The sequence below is a fragment of the Ambystoma mexicanum genome, chromosome 2p (assembly GCF_040938575.1).
Source record: "Ambystoma mexicanum isolate Mex_15411 chromosome 2p, UKY_AmexF1_1, whole genome shotgun sequence".
Lineage (NCBI taxonomy): Eukaryota > Metazoa > Chordata > Amphibia > Caudata > Ambystomatidae > Ambystoma > Ambystoma mexicanum.
This window is the reverse complement of record NC_090923.1, coordinates 764,067,217-764,087,780: the sequence shown is the minus strand read 5'-3', so window position 1 is coordinate 764,087,780 and position 20,564 is coordinate 764,067,217. Positions and strand designations below refer to the sequence as shown.

At 43.9% G+C, this 20,564-nt stretch overlaps 1 protein-coding gene across 2 annotated transcripts in view; it reads left to right on the top strand.

Moving 5' to 3' along the window:
* Positions 1 to 20,564, top strand: part of AXL (AXL receptor tyrosine kinase) — a 357,115-nt gene that overhangs the window by 238,470 nt on the left and 98,081 nt on the right. For both annotated transcript variants that reach the window (XM_069644414.1, XM_069644413.1), the window contains exons 8-12: positions 7,297 to 7,436; positions 8,650 to 8,794; positions 9,088 to 9,114; positions 14,039 to 14,174; positions 17,766 to 17,857. In XM_069644414.1, coding sequence (XP_069500515.1) covers positions 7,297 to 7,436; positions 8,650 to 8,794; positions 9,088 to 9,114; positions 14,039 to 14,174; positions 17,766 to 17,857 — 540 coding nt within the window. The remainder of the gene's footprint in view (positions 1 to 7,296; positions 7,437 to 8,649; positions 8,795 to 9,087; positions 9,115 to 14,038; positions 14,175 to 17,765; positions 17,858 to 20,564) is intronic.

Below are 20,564 nucleotides of genomic sequence, written 5' to 3'. Positions count from 1 at the left end.
AGGTCACTGATGATGCCTGTTCTGGACATGACCTGTGTGATGGAAGCTTGCGTTGCTGCTGCTAGTTCCTTACCTCTTTGCAGTTTGGAAAGCCTGCATTGGTGCATTTGTTCTTTGTGTGACTTCTGAAGAGGTTTTCTGTGCCTGTTTGTAGAATATGCCTTCCAAAAACATACATGTATTTGTGATGTTCAAAAATGGCTGCTACAGTTAAGACTAGTTGATAGGACAATGAAAAGATTAAATCCAGTGTCATACTCGCAGCTAGTCAGAGGCATCGCTAGGGGGCGGCTGGGGAGGCCATAGCCCCAGGTCTTTTATTTGTAGCCCCAGATATAAGAACAGGGGATACTGCCAAAGGGCTAGCTAGCCCCAGTCCCGACAGTCATAGCCTCAGATCGTGTCCAGACCCAGCAACATCCTTGCAACAGTTCTTTGGTGGTGGAAAGCCGATGCCACCCTGTGCGTCCATTGGACGTGAGGCTCTCCAGGTTTTGCTGAAAGCCTCCACCCATGGACTGCGAGACTGGCACCTGCTCTTTCCTTTCTCTGGCCACGAGAGGAAACTGTTTATGTTGGCTGAGGGGCGTGGCCTGAGCTGCTGACGCATTTCCAGTGTTTCTTGGCGTTCACGCTGTCCCATCATGGTCATGGTTGGAAGTAAAGATGTTCTCTTCCCGAAGCTATTTGGCTAAATAAGTAACGAGTGGGAAACACAGCACTTTCTTAAAGCAGGTTTCGCCATATGGTCTGTTTATGATTTAAGACTGCATTTGGGCCATGTGGAATGGCCATTTGACACCTAAAATCATTGCCAGGGAGGGGTGGGAGCGAGCTTTCCTCCAGCCCAAGAGCAGAGTCAAAGCAGACGGGTCTTTCAAGATCACGCTTCAGGCAACAGCCAGGTTTTAGAGACACTCCCACCTGAGTTGCTGCACAGAGGCTTGGTTCCACGGTTCCATGTCATGAATTACTTTGTGTTACAAAGTCATTATTTGTTTGTTGAGGGGTTCACCCCTTTCCCCCTTCCCCTTCATTGTTACCCCTACCCATAACCCCTACCCTCCTTGTGAACCTCCTAACTACCCATCATTTTCAATGTAATTTCGAAGTAATAGCTTTGTAGTAAATTACCACAAAGTAATTACTCTCAATGTAAGAACAGGATAGTGGCCCCGTAAAACGGCCAAGCTGGGTGTTCAGCAAAGTATACCTTAAAATGGTGATGTGGGGTGGACGGTGCATTCCGGAGTGGGTACACCTATGCCACAGGATTAGAGGGCTTGAAAAGGTAAGGCAGGACTCCATTCATATATGGGACTAGACCTATGGAAGTTACTGGCAGTGGGCTTTCCTCAATGTGTGGCAGCCACACATACTGGACTAATCCAGCCTTTGGGAGCAGACTCAGAGGTCCAACGCAAGAAGAAGACCATTTCCACTTCTAAGGATTAAGGGTGTAGCTGGAAGCTACATCAAGATGACTTCAGACTCAGCCATAGTCAGGGTCGGACTGGGACAGGAAATAGGCCCGGTCACCCAAATAAATGTGGCCCACCACTCGCCTCAAAAAAGTGGCCCACCCTTCGCATCACAACCCTTGAACTTTGATAACATCACCGGAAGTGATGTCATTTGACTCCACCCCAAAATGACATCCCGGGAAGCAATGAAACACGACCTTTCACCCCTTGACAAAACAGAAAGTGTCATCAAATAGCATTGTACCTAAGTACACTAAATTACTGTGAATCCAAGCAGACGTCCGAGGCCAAATGATAATATGTCATTGTATAGCACTTATGCTTAAGCTTTTTTATAGAACAAATAAGCATACAATATCAACCAACCTGTGTTGATACTCATTTATCGACCAAAGAAGGCTTTTGGAAAAAATAAATTGAAAAAGAAATATATATATTTTTTTCAATTTTCTTTTTTCAAATTTCTTTTTTCCAAACCGGCCCAGGCATGGCCAGAAACCGGCCCCTACTCCCGAGGGATGATTTCGTCCCGGACACTGGCCATAGTTATAAGGCAAAGGCACGCATTTCACCTTTCTTTGTCGGGAATCCTTTTCCGTCATCCATGAATCTTACAAGGGGGTTCAATGATGTCCACCACTGCAGCGAGCTCCATCAACAGATGTTCACACTCGCAAGAGTTGCAACAACAGTGTGGGAACAGGGCAAATTTTTGCATCAGAAGCTAGGCCGATCACCTTGCCTTGAGCACATGTGAGTCTGGCAAATAAGAGCAGTGTTATGGAAGGATCCAATGTTAGTTTCCCTTCACTCACCTTCTAACAATGGGTATATACTCAAAAGCAATTCTTAGGGAAGGGGCGAGGGAGTAAAAAGTGGACCCGCAAGTGTTTTGTTTTTTAACATAAATTCACTGAAGTAATATGCTGTGGCCTTATTCCTTAATTAAACTGCTCCTGTGGACTCTGGCCACAGCCCCTTCGCCCACCTATCGGCCTACAGGCTACTTGACATTAAGCCTTGGGCAAAGCCCAGCCGAAGTCCGGCAAAGTCGGGATACTGCTGTCTGCAGAGGGGACTTTAAGCGCACAAGCTTTCAGGTGCCTGGGCTCGACCTGTCGGGCTACCTGACTGCCATTCAGACGCTGGGTGAAGGCACCAGCTGCTGGTCCTTGTGAGGAGCAGCCTCTAACCTGTTGTTACATCTGCTTCCGTGTGCGCTTCGGTCGGCTAGGCTCTTACCCTTATCACTGCTCCCACCAACTCTGGCCATGCCCCCTTGGCCGCCCATTGGACTCCAAGCTACATGAAATCAAGCCCTGGACGAAGGTGAAGTCTGACAAAGCCAGGACGCTACTGCCGGCCGCTCTCTGATGATGGACGCTTCTACTCTTGTGCTTTGGCTGTTTGCCACCGTGCTTCTATTTATCACCTCTGTGTCAAGTCCATTCCAGCAGACTTTGTCCTCATCAGCTTCTCCACTTAAGGCACTCCCGGTTCATTCACTTCCTAGTGCCTGTTATGTCATTGCTTCTCCCACATTGCAGTTTTCCTTCCAATTATTCAACCGACGTGACGTTTCCAATTCCTTCTTTTTATTCCTTGAACGGTCCTACACCCACTTTTCTACACGTAATTATTCTAATCATTTTTACCTTTGTTGTATGTCCCACCCAGCTCCAATTAATCTTGTCCATTAGAATGTGCAATTCTCTTTACAATGAATCTCATTCTGTTTTAGATACTTTTCTTCATGTAAATCTCCATTTGCTATGTATTACTGAGGCTTTGCTTTCCTCCTTTTCCTGTATCTTATTCTACTTCGACCACATCCTTTTTGCATACCCCTTGTCCTTCTGGACACAGGAGTGGGGGATTTTTATCGTTCTTTTGTGCTTGCTTCTGTTTCTTTATCTCATGCATATTTGTATTCATTTGAATATTCTTTTACTACTTTTTCTAAACCTCATTCCTTGGCTTTCTTACTTATTTATCGTCCTCCTGGTACACTTTGTATTTTCTGTGACGATTTGGATGCTCTTCTCTCTGCTGTTCTATCGTCTTCTGTCCCACTTGTTTTGTTAGGCGATTTTAATCTCCATCTTTCTTCTACTCATGCCTCTTCCATGTATGTCAATTCTTGATTCATACTGCATTTCCTCTATTCCTGCTCCCTCGTCTCATATTTCTGGTTCTTGTCTTGATTCAATGTGTTCTTCCCCTCTTTCTATTTACCCTGTTTCAGATCTCCTAGTCTATTCCTTGGATCACTATCTCTTCTACATTGCTATGCTTCCTTCTTCATTGTCTCTCTCATCCAGATCTAATTCTTCTTCAACGTATTCTCAATGTGATATTCGTGCTTTAATACAGCTGTGTTTGTTTCATCTTGTATTTCCGGTCATCCGTCTCACTCCTCCTTTGCTACTCTCTCAGAAGATGAGGTGGCCTCTATTTTCTCCTCTTCTCTTTCCTTATTGTTTGACTCTTCAAATCCTGCTTCTTCTTTTCTACTATCACGGAAACCACCCCAGCCATGGCTTACGCCAGAGCTTCACTCAATGCATCGTGTTCTTCATCGTCTTGAGCATTGCTGGCGTAAATCTCACTTGGACTCAGATTGTCTCTCCTTTTCCTCATATCATGCAGTTTATGGCAAGGTTTCTTCTTTCAGCTCAGCGTTCTTTTTATATTGATCTTCTTCATTCTCAATCTTCCCATCCTATACGCCTTTTTCAAACGCTATCTCGTATTTCGCCTTCCTCCCTTGACCACACTCTTCATTCTACTTTGTCTGCTTCTGATTTTGCTTCTTACTTTTCCTCTAAAGTAGCCTCTCTTCATGTGGCCATTTTTCCATCTTCTTCTCCTTCTCTTACTTCTTCTCCTTATCATCGTTTTCTCTGATCTCTATCTCGTATACGTAAGCTTTGCTTGCCCGTGCCCATCCTATGGTGGCCCCATCTGATTTCCTTTCTTCTTCTCTCATCCCAAAGGTGTATCCTTCCTTGGTTTCTTATCTGACTTCTCTTTTTTAAAATTCCTCTTCTTCTTTGACTTTTCCTTTTACTTTCAAGCATACATCTATCCTCCCCATTTAAAAAAGCTGTCTCTGGATTCTGCTCTTCCTTCTAACTTTAGATTTATTTCTCTTCTTCCTGATATTTCTAAGCTTATTGAGTGCCTTGTTAACTCTAAAGTCTCTTCTTTTGTTTCTGATAATTCTATGATTCCTCAATTTCAGTCTGGTGTTCCTTCATTTCGTTCTACTGAAACTGCTCTTCTTTCAGTTTGTGATTCTTTGTTATCAGCATGATGCTCTAAACATTCCTCTCTTCTATTTTCTTTTGATCTATCCGCTGTCTTGACATTGTAGCTCATGCTTTGCTTTTGGCCTCTCTTTCCTCCTTCAGTTTCTTTGGGTCTGTTTGGTTTCATTCCTACTGATATAATCACACATATTCGGTATCTTAGGCTTGGAATTCTTCTGATACAATGTCTCTTTTACATGGAGTTCTCCAAGGTTCTGTATTTGGTCCATTTCTTTTCTCCCTCTTTACTTCTCCCATTGCTTCTATTATCTTGTCCTTTGGGCTATCTCAACATTTTTATGCTGATGATACTCTGCTCCTTCTTTCTTTTTCTTCCTCTGCACCTTCTTTTCAAGATAATTTGATTTCCTGGCTCTTAGCTACTAAATCCTGGATGGTCGACCTTTTCCGGTCTTGAATTCTGCTAAGAACAAAGTTATCTTTTTCCCTGCTTGTACCATTCCTCGTCCTGCTTTTCTGGCTTCTATTTCCGTTCCTCTTTCCTTACTTTCTATTTCAAATATGGCTCATAATCTTGGGGTCTACTTCCATTCTGATTTATCCTTTTCCTACCATATTTCTCTACTTTAACGTTCGTGTCACTTCCATCTCTTTAATATTCGTAAGGTAAGACCTTTTTAAACTCTTGGTTTCTTCTTTCATCTTTTCTCGTCTATGCAGAAGCTCCTCTACTCCCTTTGGACTTCCTCTTTCATGCCTGGCCCCTCTTAAATCTGTTTTTCATTCAACAGCGTGTCTATTATGTTCACTTCGGCCACGTGATTCTATTTCTCTGTCTCTTCTCTCACTTGGCTGGCTGTCCTTCCACTCTCATCTTAAATTTATCTTTGTATGGTTTTTAAATCTCTTTATGGTCCTGCTCTTGTCTATCTCATTTCCTTAATTTCTTTTTACTCTCATTCTTGGTTTTTGCTCTCTCAATCTCTCTTTCTCCTAGCTGTTCCTCATCCCTCATGTGCTGTCTCTTTTTCGTTCCTTCTCTTAGCTGGCAGCCTTGCATTGGACACCTTTCCTCTTTCTCTTCGTTCACTTACACCCTGCTCGCTGTTCCATTCTGCTCTTAAAAATCATCTTTTTTCTTCCCAATTTTTATGTTGTTGATTGATATTGTTCATTTTTATTGTACTGAAAATATATTTTCTTTGCACTGCTCTTTGGAGTAAAGTGCTTACATTTCAAATAAATAGAATTACAAATAAAACGAATTGAGGAATTCTACTTTCCAAATGTAATCATCAACCACAAAACATTGCAGAATATTTGCAATGAGAATGATAATGCTCCCAGGACCAGAAACACCTTCTATGTCTGAACTGCAGAATCAAATTGGCCTCACGCTTCTCAGTAATCTGAATCACAGAAAACTCTATAGGCACAGAAGTGCCAGCTTTTGGTCGAAAAAGAAAGTGTGTGTGTTTGACATTTAGAGATTTCACATGTAGGGATTGCATATATGTTCTGCCTGCCTATTTTATTATAATTGCCTCTAGCAGATGTCATAAACAAGAATAACCCAAAGCCTCTACTATCTATCCGTGTATTGGTTCAACTTTTTGATCTTGTGGACTGATGACAATAAACATCTGCGATCCTTTTATCTATGGTGTGACTCTTGATGTAGCTGGGATGACAGCCAGACTGTTATCCATGATCCTTGTAGACACTTCTTGGGAATATTCCCATTTCCGTGGGCTTCTTTTTCATGCTCAAGTCTGATCTCTCATTGATTCTGGGATTGCTGTAATGTACCATGAACGGGGAGATCAAATGTGGAGGTGACACCAATTCACCCATCAACCTCTTCAAAAACTGTTTCTGTCATAAGTGCTTACCAACAAATTGTGCATGTTAGTATGGTCTTTCGCGTCTAAATGGACAATACGTGCCTGGAGCAAGTTGATGGCGACCAGAAGTCACGACTGTACAGTGGGCTATTGGTTGTCCAGTGACAGATGAGACTGTTGTCTTGAAAGCCGGATCCAATGAAAGGGGAATGCCTACAGTGCATTCCACAAAATGCAATCACACTGGAAGTCTATACATGGGAATCAGAAGATTTTCTGCTCGGACAATGCGTCCAACAGTAGAACTAGGGGAGGTGTAGTTGAATGATGGCAGACACTCCTTTGTAGTCTGGCATGGTTTATTCCTTGACTTTGTACCTGTGATGTGTTGTACTTCCCTTTGATTGTGTCGGCATGTTGCGATGAAGACCCATTGTGCTGCTGCATGCTGAAAATGTCCATGAACTGTACCGGGTCCGATGAGTCATTAAATGTTTTATGAAGAAGAAAACTGGCAATTGTTTCATGGAGAAATGAGGGTGAAGTCAATCTGGGTTGAGAGCCATGGAAACGTAGGACCCACTCCCTATTTCCCACGTACTGCACTTTCTGACCTGTTTTGGTTGAGACTTTGGTTTCATCCCTCCATCACGGGAGCATCTGAACTGACATCTCCATTTTTATCCTCTTTGGCAGCCCCCTCTGCACCACCTGAGAACATCACCGCCTATCGGAACGGCAGCCATGCCATTGTGCGCTGGGAGGAGCCTGAAGGCAGCCTAAATGGGATCCTGCTAGGGTACAGGCTGGCCTATCAGATGGAGGATTCTGCTGAGGTAAGGGAAGCAGTCTGTTGCCATTGTATCTAGTCGTAGGTGGGGTGGGGTTATGACGGCCTGGGGTAAATAGGGACTGTCACTATTCTGGGATGAGATGGAGCACGGGCCAAGAGTGACCAAAGTCCACAGCTGCGTAACATGAATGGAGGTTTCCCATTCCCAATGGACAAGCACCTTTCCCGCTGCATGCCTCACTGCCCCACTACCCTCAGCACTTACCTGTACCGGCCCCTGAACTGGCACTAATTGCAGTCTCTAAACCGCCACCCGGCACACTGTGTAGCACGCAAGGTGAAGTGTCCTTTTAATGTGTCGGGCTTGTGGGTATGTGGTCCGGAGTCCACATTGGAAATCAATGGCCCCATTTCTACCGTGAGGTTGGGAGCCACAATGACCTTTCATAAATAGATGAGGCAATTAGTCCATTAGCCGACACTGCCAATCCCAGGAGTAGGGCAAGTGTGCTTTGGGCACTGCAACTGAATTGCTGCTCTGCAAAACAGAGGACGGTCTGGGAGTCTCTCTACCAGCACGAACACAGCCCACTGACTTGTTCTTGGGTGGATGGCCCCTGGGAGAGTCTCAACCAAGTCTTTAGCTCACTGTTGTTTTCACAGAGAAGACATTTCCCTGCATATCAGTTTTTGTCCTGCCCAGGGCGGGTCCAGCACCAAAATGCTAAGCAATTCTCCTCTGAACAAGAGTACCACAGCAACCCCATACACGTGTTTCAGCCTAGTTGGGCATCATCAGTGAGGTGGAACTGTGCCTCTCTAAGAGCAGTGAGCAAGGGGCCCACGTCTGGATTCCCATGGTAACTTAGGGTGAGACCCAAAGTTACTTGGTATGCAAAAAAGAGGGGGTCTGGGAGTCTCTCTACCAGCACGAACACAGCCCATTGACTTGTTCTTGGGTGGATGGCCCCTGGGAGAGTCTCAACCAAGTCTTTAGCTCACTGTTCTTTACACAGAGAAGAAGGTTCCTCGCTGCTCTGGTTGGTGACTGCAGTGCATCTGAAAATGCAGTGCTACATGCTGTAGCATCGCACATACTGCTACTGTAATGCTTGCATCTAATTAATTTACCTGCAATGGGCGCCGGCAGGTCAAGAAGAGACAGGATGCCATGTGACAAAGGTCTAAGGAAGTCGCCCTCTATCTGCCCTCTGAACCTCTGAAGTCCTTCCTAACATTAAGAACCTGTTTTGCAGGTGCTGGTGGACGCTGGTTTGAACAACGAGATGACCCTGGATGTGAATCTGCCAGTCAGGAACCTTTCGGTGCGGGTGGCACCATATACGATAGCGGGGGACGGACCCTGGAGCCAGGCAATCTCTGTCTCTATGATGAGCGATGGTAAAAATGAACTTGGGCTGCACCCCCACTTTCCACCAATGTACCAACATTCACCATTGACATGACAATTGTTTCGGCTGGGTGGGCAGATACTGCATGGACAATTTCCAGCAAGCGCAGCAAACCCTTGGTGATAGTTAATGGTCAGTTAGTGGCTACAGAAAAAGGTTTTACATTTATGATTGCCAGCTAAAGTGTTGTGCAGAGTGGAGGTCGTCGAAGATGCAACACATTTTGTTTTAATTGTGAGCAATATTTCTTTAACTTGGTTTTTTTTTGCATTTATTTTTCAGATGAAAATAGTCCCCTGCAACAGCACGGTGAGTTTGCCTTTTTGTGCTGATCAGAGGCAGCACATTGCTTTTCTACCAGGGGCCAGATTATGGAAATGTTGCACCGTATTAGCAAAGTTTGCGCTATTTCTAAGAAGACTGGGACATATTCGTAAACCCTTGCACCACGACAAGTGCAGTTTTGCACGGTATTAGCAACAGACCAAAAATTGCCCTATTGCAAAAATGATACATTTCCTTTGCCCTAGTGCAAAGTTTCTGTAATCTGGCTCTGATGCCTCCATTTCTCTATATTGTGTGACTGGCAGAATGCACTAGGCAGTCAGATGCATTAGGGCAAAGAGCACACACCTTTCCCCATAGACCATGAACTACACAATATAAACAGACTACATTAGTACATATATTTCTACATCTGTGACTGTTGAGATTCATATGCTATGTATGTTCTGCCATCTACTGGTTGTTCCAAAGTATTAGAAATTGTTTACTTCGAAAGTAAAAGAGAGGATCAAACAATGACACACCTCTAATACTTGTGCATGTACCCACAATGATTCTTGAGTTGATATCTTTTGGCTTTTCTGTCATTGGTCTGGTTACATGAGTGCTGTACAGAAAAAAGCTAACCGCAGTTATCCCCACCTCTTACGATTACAACCTCGTTAAGACAGCCAAGGATTTCTGTTCATATTTATTTTGGGGTTGCGGGCTGCTTTTATTGAACCATCAGAAGAACTGCATTATAGTGTGGTGGTCGCCACACTATAGTCAAGATAAGTATTATATTTCATAGGAAACCCTAGCAAATAGTATTATATTTTCATAAGAAAACCAAATATGAAGGTCGTGGCTGATATTTAGCAAACACAAGGGTTGTCATGTGTCACCTCCTCTCCCCTAAACTGGAAATTCTGGAAACGATTCATTAAAAAATGAAAATGTTATTTAGAAAGCAAACAAAACACTGTTTTCTGCCTACTCCCATTCATTTTCCGATAGAGCAAAAGTCAAATTGCTGCACAGCGCACAATAAAAACCGTTGGTCGAAATTGGACCAGGTATGAAACAACTTGGGCACAAAGCATTGATACAATTTCTGGGAGGGGCCTGGGGTTATTCTGTGTAATAGCTGTTAAAATATTTGACAGAGAAGGGGGGTGCCTTCTTTTCTCAAAATGATAGCTATGCATGTGTCCCAGACTGCATCAGCAAGTCTGAGGCTTTTCAAAAATGAAAAAGCGGCCATTTTTATCCAAAATTCTATTGCTAATAACCTTTAACTTGCTGGATATATTTGGATGACATTTTCAAAACCAAACGTTTGTCAAGGGCCTCCCCAAAATTGAACTTTTGGGAACAATATGTTAAAAATGAAAAGGTTATTAAGAGATCAAAACCATACAGAAAAAGTGCTGTGCTTGAACAGCCGTAGTGTGAAAACCGCTTCCCAGATTTGGACCCAATAAGAAGCAATTCGGACAGAAAGTGTTGACTTAATTTCCTTGACAGGTTTGGGGTAAATCCATCCCATATTTTTAAAATATTCAGTACAGATCGGGGTGCCCCTGTGCCTTAAAACCTTTAAATCGGTCTTGGTGCTTTGCAGCTGGAAGGCTGAGAGTGGCTAATAACGTTTGACTTTCTGCATGGGTATAGATTACATTTTCTAAACCAAATGTTTTTCAAGGGCTGTCCCAATCTGGAAATGCTGGGAACAATTTGTTAAAAAATTAATAAGTTATTAAGAAAACATAAAAACACAGTTTTTAGCCTACCCTCATGCATTTACTGATAGAGAACAAGTGCAGTATTTGAACAGCTGTAGCACAAAAACCGCTGGGCAGATTTGGAGCCAATGTGAAAAGAATGTGTGCACAAAGCATTGACTTAATTTCCTTAACTGGTTTGTGGTAAATACATCCAGTAGTTTAAAAAATATTTTGACAGAGACATGGGGTGTCCCCTGTTCCTGAAAACCTTCATATTTGTCGGCCTTTGTACCTTGCAGCAGAGAGGCTTGCTTTTTCTTTGTTGCTCAGTGCTAATGGTTCCTCTGATATTACCGGGAGAAGCCACAATGAAAGAACTCAAAATGCTGTTTGCAGGAGGAATATGGATGCCAACCTTTGGAATGAACCCCTCCACCCACCCCCCACGACCACACAGAGTCTAATAATGTTCTTGACTGCAGAAAGAGACTCAAAACCCTTCTGTTTAGGCAGTCACTCCTATGGGAGCACTGATTGTCTTGTACCTTACCGCTTAGATGGCCTGTCCGTAGGCGCTATATAAATATCAATAGCAATCACATCAGGCTAGAGTTCGGGAGTGGGAAAGAAAACATCAGGTGAAGTTGGGGATTTGTGGGTGGGTTGGGGAGCCAGTTACAGGTAGAACAGTTTCACTTTATCACAGGAAGACTGCAGGACTCACGCTCTCAGAAAAAAATGTGCTAACATGAAGCAATAAGTGATGGGGGTAATGGGAGGGACAAAGCAATTGAATGGAGTAAGGGGACTTGGAAAAAAGAAGTGGGAAACATGTTAAGTGCCTGTGAGGGCATGGAAGACCTTTTAATTATAAGTAATTATTCCCGTTATACTGTCAGTCAGTGAACTGGTACTCTGTTATTGGAAATGATTACAATAAAATTGTTGTGTGAATAAGGAGTTAGGGAAAAAAGGTTTCATAGCTGCAGTGCCTACATCTACTGGACAAGGGGCAATGGGTGGTTGCTAACAAATTAATGGTTTGACATGGCCAGTGGGCATGGCTAGTGGTCCCAAAAGAAAGATATTGGTGCAACACGAACAGAGGCCATGGCCGAAGGCCATAGCTAGTGAGACCTCAAGAAACTATGCAGCATGTTTGGACATAGCCTCTGGCTATGGCTGAAGGCCATGGCTTGTGGGCCCAAAAGAAAACAGTGGGTCCTGGGGAAACTAAAGTATACCAAAACCCATGAAATTCAGTGAAAAACCCTTTAAGAGAGAGTTAAGGTGATCAGATCTAATGCAACAAAACCCCTGAAATTCATCAATCAAGTTCACCTTGGAGAAGGAAATGTATCACACGAACCAAACCGTGATAGGGAGTAACGGCTAGGAGCGGGCAAACGAGGAAAAAAGCAATTGATGGGCATGGGGCTATGGGGGACCATGGAAAGAGGGGCGGGGTCCACTTGGTGAGTGTCTTTGAGGGCAGGGAAGAGTTTGGGAGTTTCAAACATTATCGTGGGAATAATCAGGAAATCCTCTGGGAATGGGGAGAGAGTGAAATAGAAAAGTAATTTTACACGTGCAGTGGGTAATGGATCTCTGTGCCCAAGGGCATGGCTAGTGGGCCCCAAAGAAACCGGTTGGTGCAACATATACAGTGGCCACGGCCAAAGGATGTAGACAAATGGCCATGGCTAGTGGTCCCCAACTAAACCTGTTGGTGCAATATGTACAGTTTCCACAGCCAAAGGCGGAAGGCCATGACTAGTTAACAAAACCCTTGGAATTCAGTGAAAACACTTGAGTTAAGAGAAAGTTAAGGTGATCAGATTTAACGTTAAAAATACATAGCAACACAACCTTTGAAATTCAGTGGAAAAAAACTTGGTTAAGAGAGAGATAAGGTGATCAGATTTAACGTGAAAAATACACAGCAACAAAACCTTTGAAATTCAGTGAAAAAACCTTGGTTAAGAGAGAGTTAAGGTGATCGGATTTAACGTGAAAAATACATAGTAATAAAACCTTTGAAAGTCAGTGAAAAGAACCTTGGTTAAGAGAGAGTTAATGTGGTCCGATTTAACACAACAGAACACTTGATATTCAGCAATCACATTTTAACTATGCGCCCGTGTTGTGCAGCGTATGATCACACTGATGACATCACAGATGACATCACTGGTGCCATCATTAATTACATCAGCAATGAAATCAATAATTACATCAAATGTGACATTACTGATTAAATATGTCAGAATATTTTTGTTGACCTCTTTTGATACGTATTTTATTTTGCTACACTTAACAATAATAACAATGTGACATGGAACAATACCCTGATACAGAAGTATGATATGATTACATGTGGTACATTCATTTGTAGTACTTAGCAACGTATACACTTTAAAATAATAATATGTAACATTATACAAATGGTTTGATTTTCATGTATTACTAAACAATTACAATACTTAATTGCAAGGAAAGTACCAGATTCTGGTAAATCTTTCTTCAGTATTTCAAACATTATATAATAAGTATATTTAGTAGTAAAAAAAAATAAAGAGAAGTAGAAACATTTTCAAAAATGTTATGAAAATAATCAATGTTTACATTTAAATGTACAATTCACCTCACTGTAATAACATTACATTAACACATTATTTTCTAAATTACAAGTTTTATTTAAAAAATAATCACATACAAAAGAAAGTATGTGCCCATGTGCATTGTGATAATATATAATCTAAGAATTCAAAGTTTGCTTAATATGCACAAAAGTTACTTATGCTGCATAATTACATGTATAGAAAAGACATAGGGCCTGATTCACAGAAGCGTTTTATAATGGCACAATCCCGTTGGAAATCTTTCTGTGAATCAGCCCCATAATATAAATTATTTTAAAGTATTATCCTCGCAGTGGAATGTCTGTCCTGCAAAAACTACATGTTGAATATGCAGTATAATACCAGTGCAAGTAGAATCTGCATAGAGTTATAGCAGTGAAAGTTGAGTTCACTCCAGTGTCACCCAAGCTTGTAATGTGCATTGCAATTCAAGTGTAACCAAAGGTATTCACTGAGGGAGGTTAGATGAAGTCGCATGCTCCTATGCGGGAGATCTCACCATGTTTCATCTGATCATCCACTGCGCCTGATCCACAGCCTGAGCGGTGTATTCCAGCTCCTACAACGCATAACTTAAGAACAACAATTTTTCTTGTTCAGTGGTTGGAGAGAATCCTGCCCCGATCCTGTCCTGGCACTGGTGGTATGCCGTCATGGCCGTCGCCGTAGCCTTCCTCTGTGCCATCATTATTGCTGTTTACATGGCCCGACTACGAAAGAAGAACACACGCTTTGGGTAAGTGAATGCCCCTGATTTGTGGTGTTTCATATTTCTTTAGCAACATACCACCAGTCATTTTACAGCATGTGGGAGGAAGGAAAAATGATTACCTCTGTATTTTGTTAATATTAGAGCTATTATATTCCCATAAACTATATTTATGTGTTTATTTATTTTTGCATATATTAAGCACACATAACCGTTAGGCATGAAGGCACTGTTACAACCAGATACACTTAGATTGTGGGAATGAACGAAGGAGAAAAACGGAGAAAAGCATGCAATGTGATATGGCTCTAGGTGAACAGCCAGGTTTTCAGTGCCTTTCTGAAGTCCCAGTAGGATTGTTCCGCTATTAGGTGTGGTGGGAGCGAATTCCATTGGTGAGCGGCCGCAGAGGGGAAGCTGCCACCTCCAATCTTTGTTCACTTGGAGTTAGGTAGGACAAGTCTGTGGGTGTAAGCCCTCCTAACAGGTCTGGAGGACTCGGCCTTCACAAATCTTTGCGACAGATAAGATAGGGCAGAAATGGACAGACATCTGTTCATGATCGATAGTGTTTTAAAGATGATCATTTCCTTGATGGGCAGCTAGTGGGGGTTTCTTCTTGGCTTGGATATGTGCTCTCTTTCTGGGATGTTGATTGTCGCTAGGACATCATTGTTCTGGATCACTTGGAGCCTGTGGATGTTGTGTGCAGAGGTGCCGACGAGGAGAGCGTTCCAATAATCTAGCCTGGCTCCAATGATGGCTCTTGCAATGGTCAGGCAACTGTTTGGGGCTAGGAGTGGTCTGGCAGCATTGATTAGTTTAGTTGTGTAAGTGGCTGAGTTTGCATTGTTGTTGACCTCGCTTGTCAGGGAGAGTGAAGAATCCAGGTTCACACCTAGGGCCTTCACCGATGTGTAGACAGGTATTACAAGCCAATCTATACTGAAGTTGGTGTATTGTGGGCTGAGGTGTTTGATGACAGATGGAGGTCCGACCATCTGGATCTCTGTTTTTCATCATTTAGGCAGAGGCCATTACCTGCCATAGGTAGATAGTGTTTAGGGCAAGAGTGTTGATAGTACCAGACATTCCCACTGCCACTCAGTATCCGTAATGACTGCATGGTTAGATCACAATGTTGGAGGCCAAACCTTGGAGCATAGCAGAATGTTGTGGTCCCTTTAAAGGGCCTATGCACCATTTGCCTCCTTTACTCAAGGTGCGTTTTCATAATGCCTACTTGTTGCTTCGATCTTGCATATTTTTATCATGTCTTTTATATTTTATATTTTTGTTTTTGTAACACTGCTCATTATGTTTTGTGTGCCTTCATGGAGGGGGCAGCAACGCTGTTTAGGTTGTGATTATTTTAGGGCAGAATAGTCGTTCAAATGTATTTGATCAGCAGGAGTGAAAGGTACAACTCTCTGGCACCTTTGCGTTCTGTGTTGAAGAATCCATTGGAAAAGCTTTGGGGATTGATTCACAAATATGTGCTTGTCTCGGAAATGCACATTATTTGCACTTTTTGTAGAGTCCCATACCTGTTAAATGTGCAGGTTCTCTTCTTCACAAAGGTGCCTGGCCCTTTAAAACGAGGGCCGTGCAGCAACCCCACTGCTGTGCAGCTTGGCCACTCAAAATCGTTAGTGTCAGCGCATGTGTTCATTGGCGGCTGGGGCATGCTGATGCACCAGAGGCGTTGCTGGGGAGGGGCTAAGGGGGCTATAGCCCCTGGTCTTTTGGTTGTAGCCCCGGATGGAATCTCAGATGCTACAACCAAAAGGCTAGCTAGCCCCCAGTCCTGACAGTTCTGACAATAGCGTAGCCCCGGGTCTTTTCCAGACCTAGCAACACCCCTGTGATGCACTATGCCAGGCATGCATTTCTGCATGACTTGCCTTAGACTAGAAAGCTATGAAGAAGTGAAAAATGCAAGCCAAACGGGTTAGAAATGCATTCTGGACAGTGAAGACTCGTGCTACTGATTCCCGGTTCCTTGGAAATGCACGGAATCGTCAGAAATAAGTATTCTTTGCTTGGCATTTTTCCTTGCACTTGACCAATGCAATGCCATTCCGTCACATGTTTGTGTGCATCGAGTTTGTGAATACAGAATGCACACAAAATGGAAGTACAGGCTGACCTCCACTTCCTTTGCAACAGCAGTACATGGGGAAAATGGGGGCTTTGAATGTGTGTGTCTATGAAGCACACATGCATCTTAACCTGTGTGAATGCCCTGCATTTGTTCATGCAAGTGAAGGCAGGAGTGGACCGGGAACCAAAAGAGGCCCTGGAAATCATTTTCAAAGTAGCCCCTTAGCACATATTGTCAGCAAGCCCAACCCTTTTCCTATGGGAACATTTGGAAATACCACACAAAAGAGAACCCGGGTGCAGAGGCCTTCCAAGAAATCGCCAAAGTTCCCTATAGGCCAGTCCAGCCCTGAGTGAAGGATATGCATATCGTCTCCTTCCCAGTTATGGAAAAAAGCCCATACAGATCAGGCCCACTGTGGATAAGACTCATCAGTGCATGCTCAGGGAAGAGGGAGGAGGAGGGCCAATTAGATGTGCACAACATGTATACAGGGAAGAGACTGATGTCGAGGTGTTCATTGCAGCAGGCATGGTTTACCCCTTAAGTGCTAAGAGCCTTTGTTTTGGTCCTGAATTAAATAGGAAATCATTGTAACCCACCCCACTCCTTCATTTAAATGCTGTGCTACAGCCAGTTTGGTTATGTAATGAATTGATATGATATATGATATGACATGATATGACATATCATATGGCTTGATTACCTCTGATGCCTCTGATGCCCATTTCATGTCTCTTACCCTCTGCCTCACTCCCCCTCTCTGTCGTATACTGATACTACCCCCACACCTCCTCCTTTTAACACTGGTTACAGTGATGTCACTTGATGAGAATTGCACCCCTAAATGGATGCTGAAGATGGGAGAAACACCTTCATTGCAGGTCCACAAGTTGTAACAAAGAAAAAATAATGTTTCAATGGAAAAAGTAACAAGCAGTCCACACCGACACATTGTTTGGGGTTTATTGTACCTATGTTATATTATGTTAAAGGGTATTATACTGCACACTGTCACGTGCGTGGTCCCTTGGCGCTCTGGTGGATCTGTAAAGCAAGAGGGTAAGAGGGGGGGGTCTAAGTCAGTAGGCCTGAGCGGGAGAAAATAGCAAGAGCGCTGTGATGTGCTGTTGGCAGCTTCAGTCCTATCCTAAATGATAAGCAATAAATAAAGAACCTAGGAAGTGCCATAGGCCTGTGACCTGGGTCCAGGCTTTGCGTCATTGGAATGGAAGCATAGCAGCCTGCTTCCTGTCTGGGAACTGATCGATAGACTCAGCGTCATAGCTAGGGATGTCCTCCAAAGGAGCCTTTTGCATTTGAGAATCTACCAGGTATATAATGGAAGCATGCTTGAATTCATTGTAAGCTCAAGGACATCTGTTTTAGCCATTCCTAATAACTTGCCAGCATCAGTCTTGTGACGGATCATGTGGAAATGTCTGGCTGCACTGAAGCTTTGCTCTGTGTTTATGATTAAGCCTCGCCATCTTTTTTTCCTGTGGGCTGTCTAGTGAGGCCTTCGAACCGACAGTAGAACAGGGGGAGCTAGTGGTGCGCTACCGAGCCAAGAAGTCGTACAGCAGGAGGACGACAGAAGCAACATGTAAGTACCTTTTGGAGTATTGCACAAAGTGGTCAAGTAACCACCAAGATATTTCCATATCACGGCAGAGCGCAGAGACCAGGAGAGCACGCCTTTGCAGTTTCTAATCCACAGCTGCTGTGGACTATGGTGGCAGGAGTGGGCTTCCACTGGGGAGTCAATTTGCGGCTTTGTTGGATACGGATATGACATAGAACAGAAGATGTGATGGAAATGCTTGATCTGGTAATACCTCTGCCCATCCATGGTTCGCTTCTCTTACCATTGTACAAGGGGCAACATCATCTGGGCTTCATCCCAGCCTCACCCTAAAAGGAGCAGCCTGGCTCTGAGTCCTTGTCCACACCCCCTTTGTACATAAGTATGCCTTCAGAATAGGGCTTCACCTCCACAGACATTGCTATATGTCTCACCCACACATAAAGTATGTCTCAATGCTTGAGTGTGCAATGAGTGCGGAAAAAACCAGAGTCCATCAGCATGCCAGAGGGGTATGTGCCTGAAGTACATTGTCTAGGTTTGGCAATGCTCTGCATTTGAGCTGTCAAGTTGCTGCGCCGCGTCAACCATATCTTCATTTTCTGCAGTCTTGCTTTGTCATCTTGAGGGAGAAGTTAAGGTACTTTGCAAGTTTCTTGTACTATATACCAGTAATCTTGAAGTAACAATTCATAATTGGATAAAGTTGTAGTATGAAAGTCCAGTTTGTATTGGAAATTAATTTCAAATTGTGCTTACACATGTTTCAAACTGATTTGTATTAGCGATCTTCATGGCATCAAAAACAAATAATATTAATGGCAAATCTTTTACTGTTCTAGACGTTTCTATTAATTAAACGTTAAGGCCCGATCCGGCCTTCCGGATCGGGTGGTATATTCCTGGGGCCCGGGTTAAAGACCTGAGCAAATCAGGGGCGTTTAACGAGAGTCCTCGGGCCGAAAACACCTGATCCGGCATTCTGGGGTGGGTCTTAATGCTATCAGAACTTCGGGTTGCCAATCAGTTAACCTGGGGTGCTTAGAGCCTTGTAGTTTTCATTAAATGAACGGGACGCCAGGCGGCGCCCCGTTCATTGAATTAAAATACTTCAGTAGGATGGCCGCCATGGATATAGAAGGCTGGGTCGGATGTGGAGCCCTTCTTCCATTTTCATGGTGCCACAACGGACCAGAAGTGGAAGCAGCAGCAGCTGGGGCAGCGAGATATGTCACTACCGCAATTAGCTAAGTAGAGAAGGAGGGAAAAAGAAAAAAGGAAAGGCATGGTGGGCGAGGAAGATGGCGGACAGGGGAAGCAGACATTGGGCAGCTTGGAACACGGTCTTAGATCGGGAGAGTCAGCCCACGTTTCTTGCCTCCTGATTGGCTGCCTCCCCCATGCTGGGTGCTAATAATAATTATCAGTAGAACAGGGTTCAATGAAAGGGGGCTAGTTAGCTACAAGGGGCGTGTTGTCAGCGCCAATGGTAATGTAAATCTTTGCTGGTTAGCACTGGGTCCACCTCCCTGGTGCACGTGCTCCGCGCACTCCCTAGAAATGAAAGGGTGCTTCCCTGTGGCCCTTGTGTGAACTCCGACCAGAGATTTCTGTAGGATCTACTTTGGCTGGCTCGACAGACACCCAAAGCTTTCACAAACATGATCCTTCTTCCGTTGATGTACCCCACCTCAATTTGACACCTCTTAGTCCCCACTGACTCGCCCCTTCCCTTATCCTTTACGTCATAGTCTGTGGTCTGAATAGCTCGGGTGGTGGCAAAGTAAGGCCGCTTGCCAGACAAGCCTCTATGCTGTGAAACCATGATGGCGGTGGAATATCAACAATTGTGCCTAAAGGCCTGGACTAGCTGTAATCTTAGCATTATGCCTTTTTCGATGTTTCCCTATAAAAAAAAACAAGTCCAATATTGCAATCTCTTATAGGTCTGAAGCCAAGTATCACAACCATGCATGCTTTAAGCAATTGTAGGCTTGGCCTGTGGGCTGTTGCCTTTTCCTAGGCATATTCCCTGTTTTTATATGTTATGATTATGTGTTGACATGCGCTTTATTAACATAGATAAATAAATAAGGACATTTATTTCTAAGCAGGTTTCGCCAGACTAAAGCAAAGGTCTGCATGTTTAGACGGAAATGCCCATTTTGCTCCCCCAGAGATTCCTCACAGTGGTGCCTGGAACCTGTGGCTCTCCAGCATCACAGAGACAGCTGATGGACCTGGAATGTGCTTACTTTGTGGGAGACTGGTTTCCACGGTAACCCGTATACAGGACATTCTGCACGGCAATCGGTGCCAATTAGTAGGGAGGAACCAGAGCAGGGGGCAGAATAAAGAAACGTGGGTCTTTGTGTGCCCAGGCTTCAGCTTTCTAGGTCACGGTTAACTCTGTTTGTGCCGGGAAGGGGCAGGGATATGGAATGAGATGATTTGGTTAATAAATGAACCATGGCGTTGCAAGACAAGGGGGGCTTTGTTCTTGGTGTTCCTGCCCCAGTGGGAAATGCTTGGGAGCCTGTATTTTTCACACTTGAGTGCTCTTCCTGCTCTCTGTTCTTTCTCGCTTGTGCCTTCTATCTCTTCCAAGTTTTCTTCTCCTTCGCCCCCTTCTCTTGTCCACGCTCTTCATCCGGCCTCTACCTACCTCTCCCCTGTCCCTTCTTCAGCCTCGGCTCTGTTGTCTCCTGACTATCGCCCGTGGCTCCAT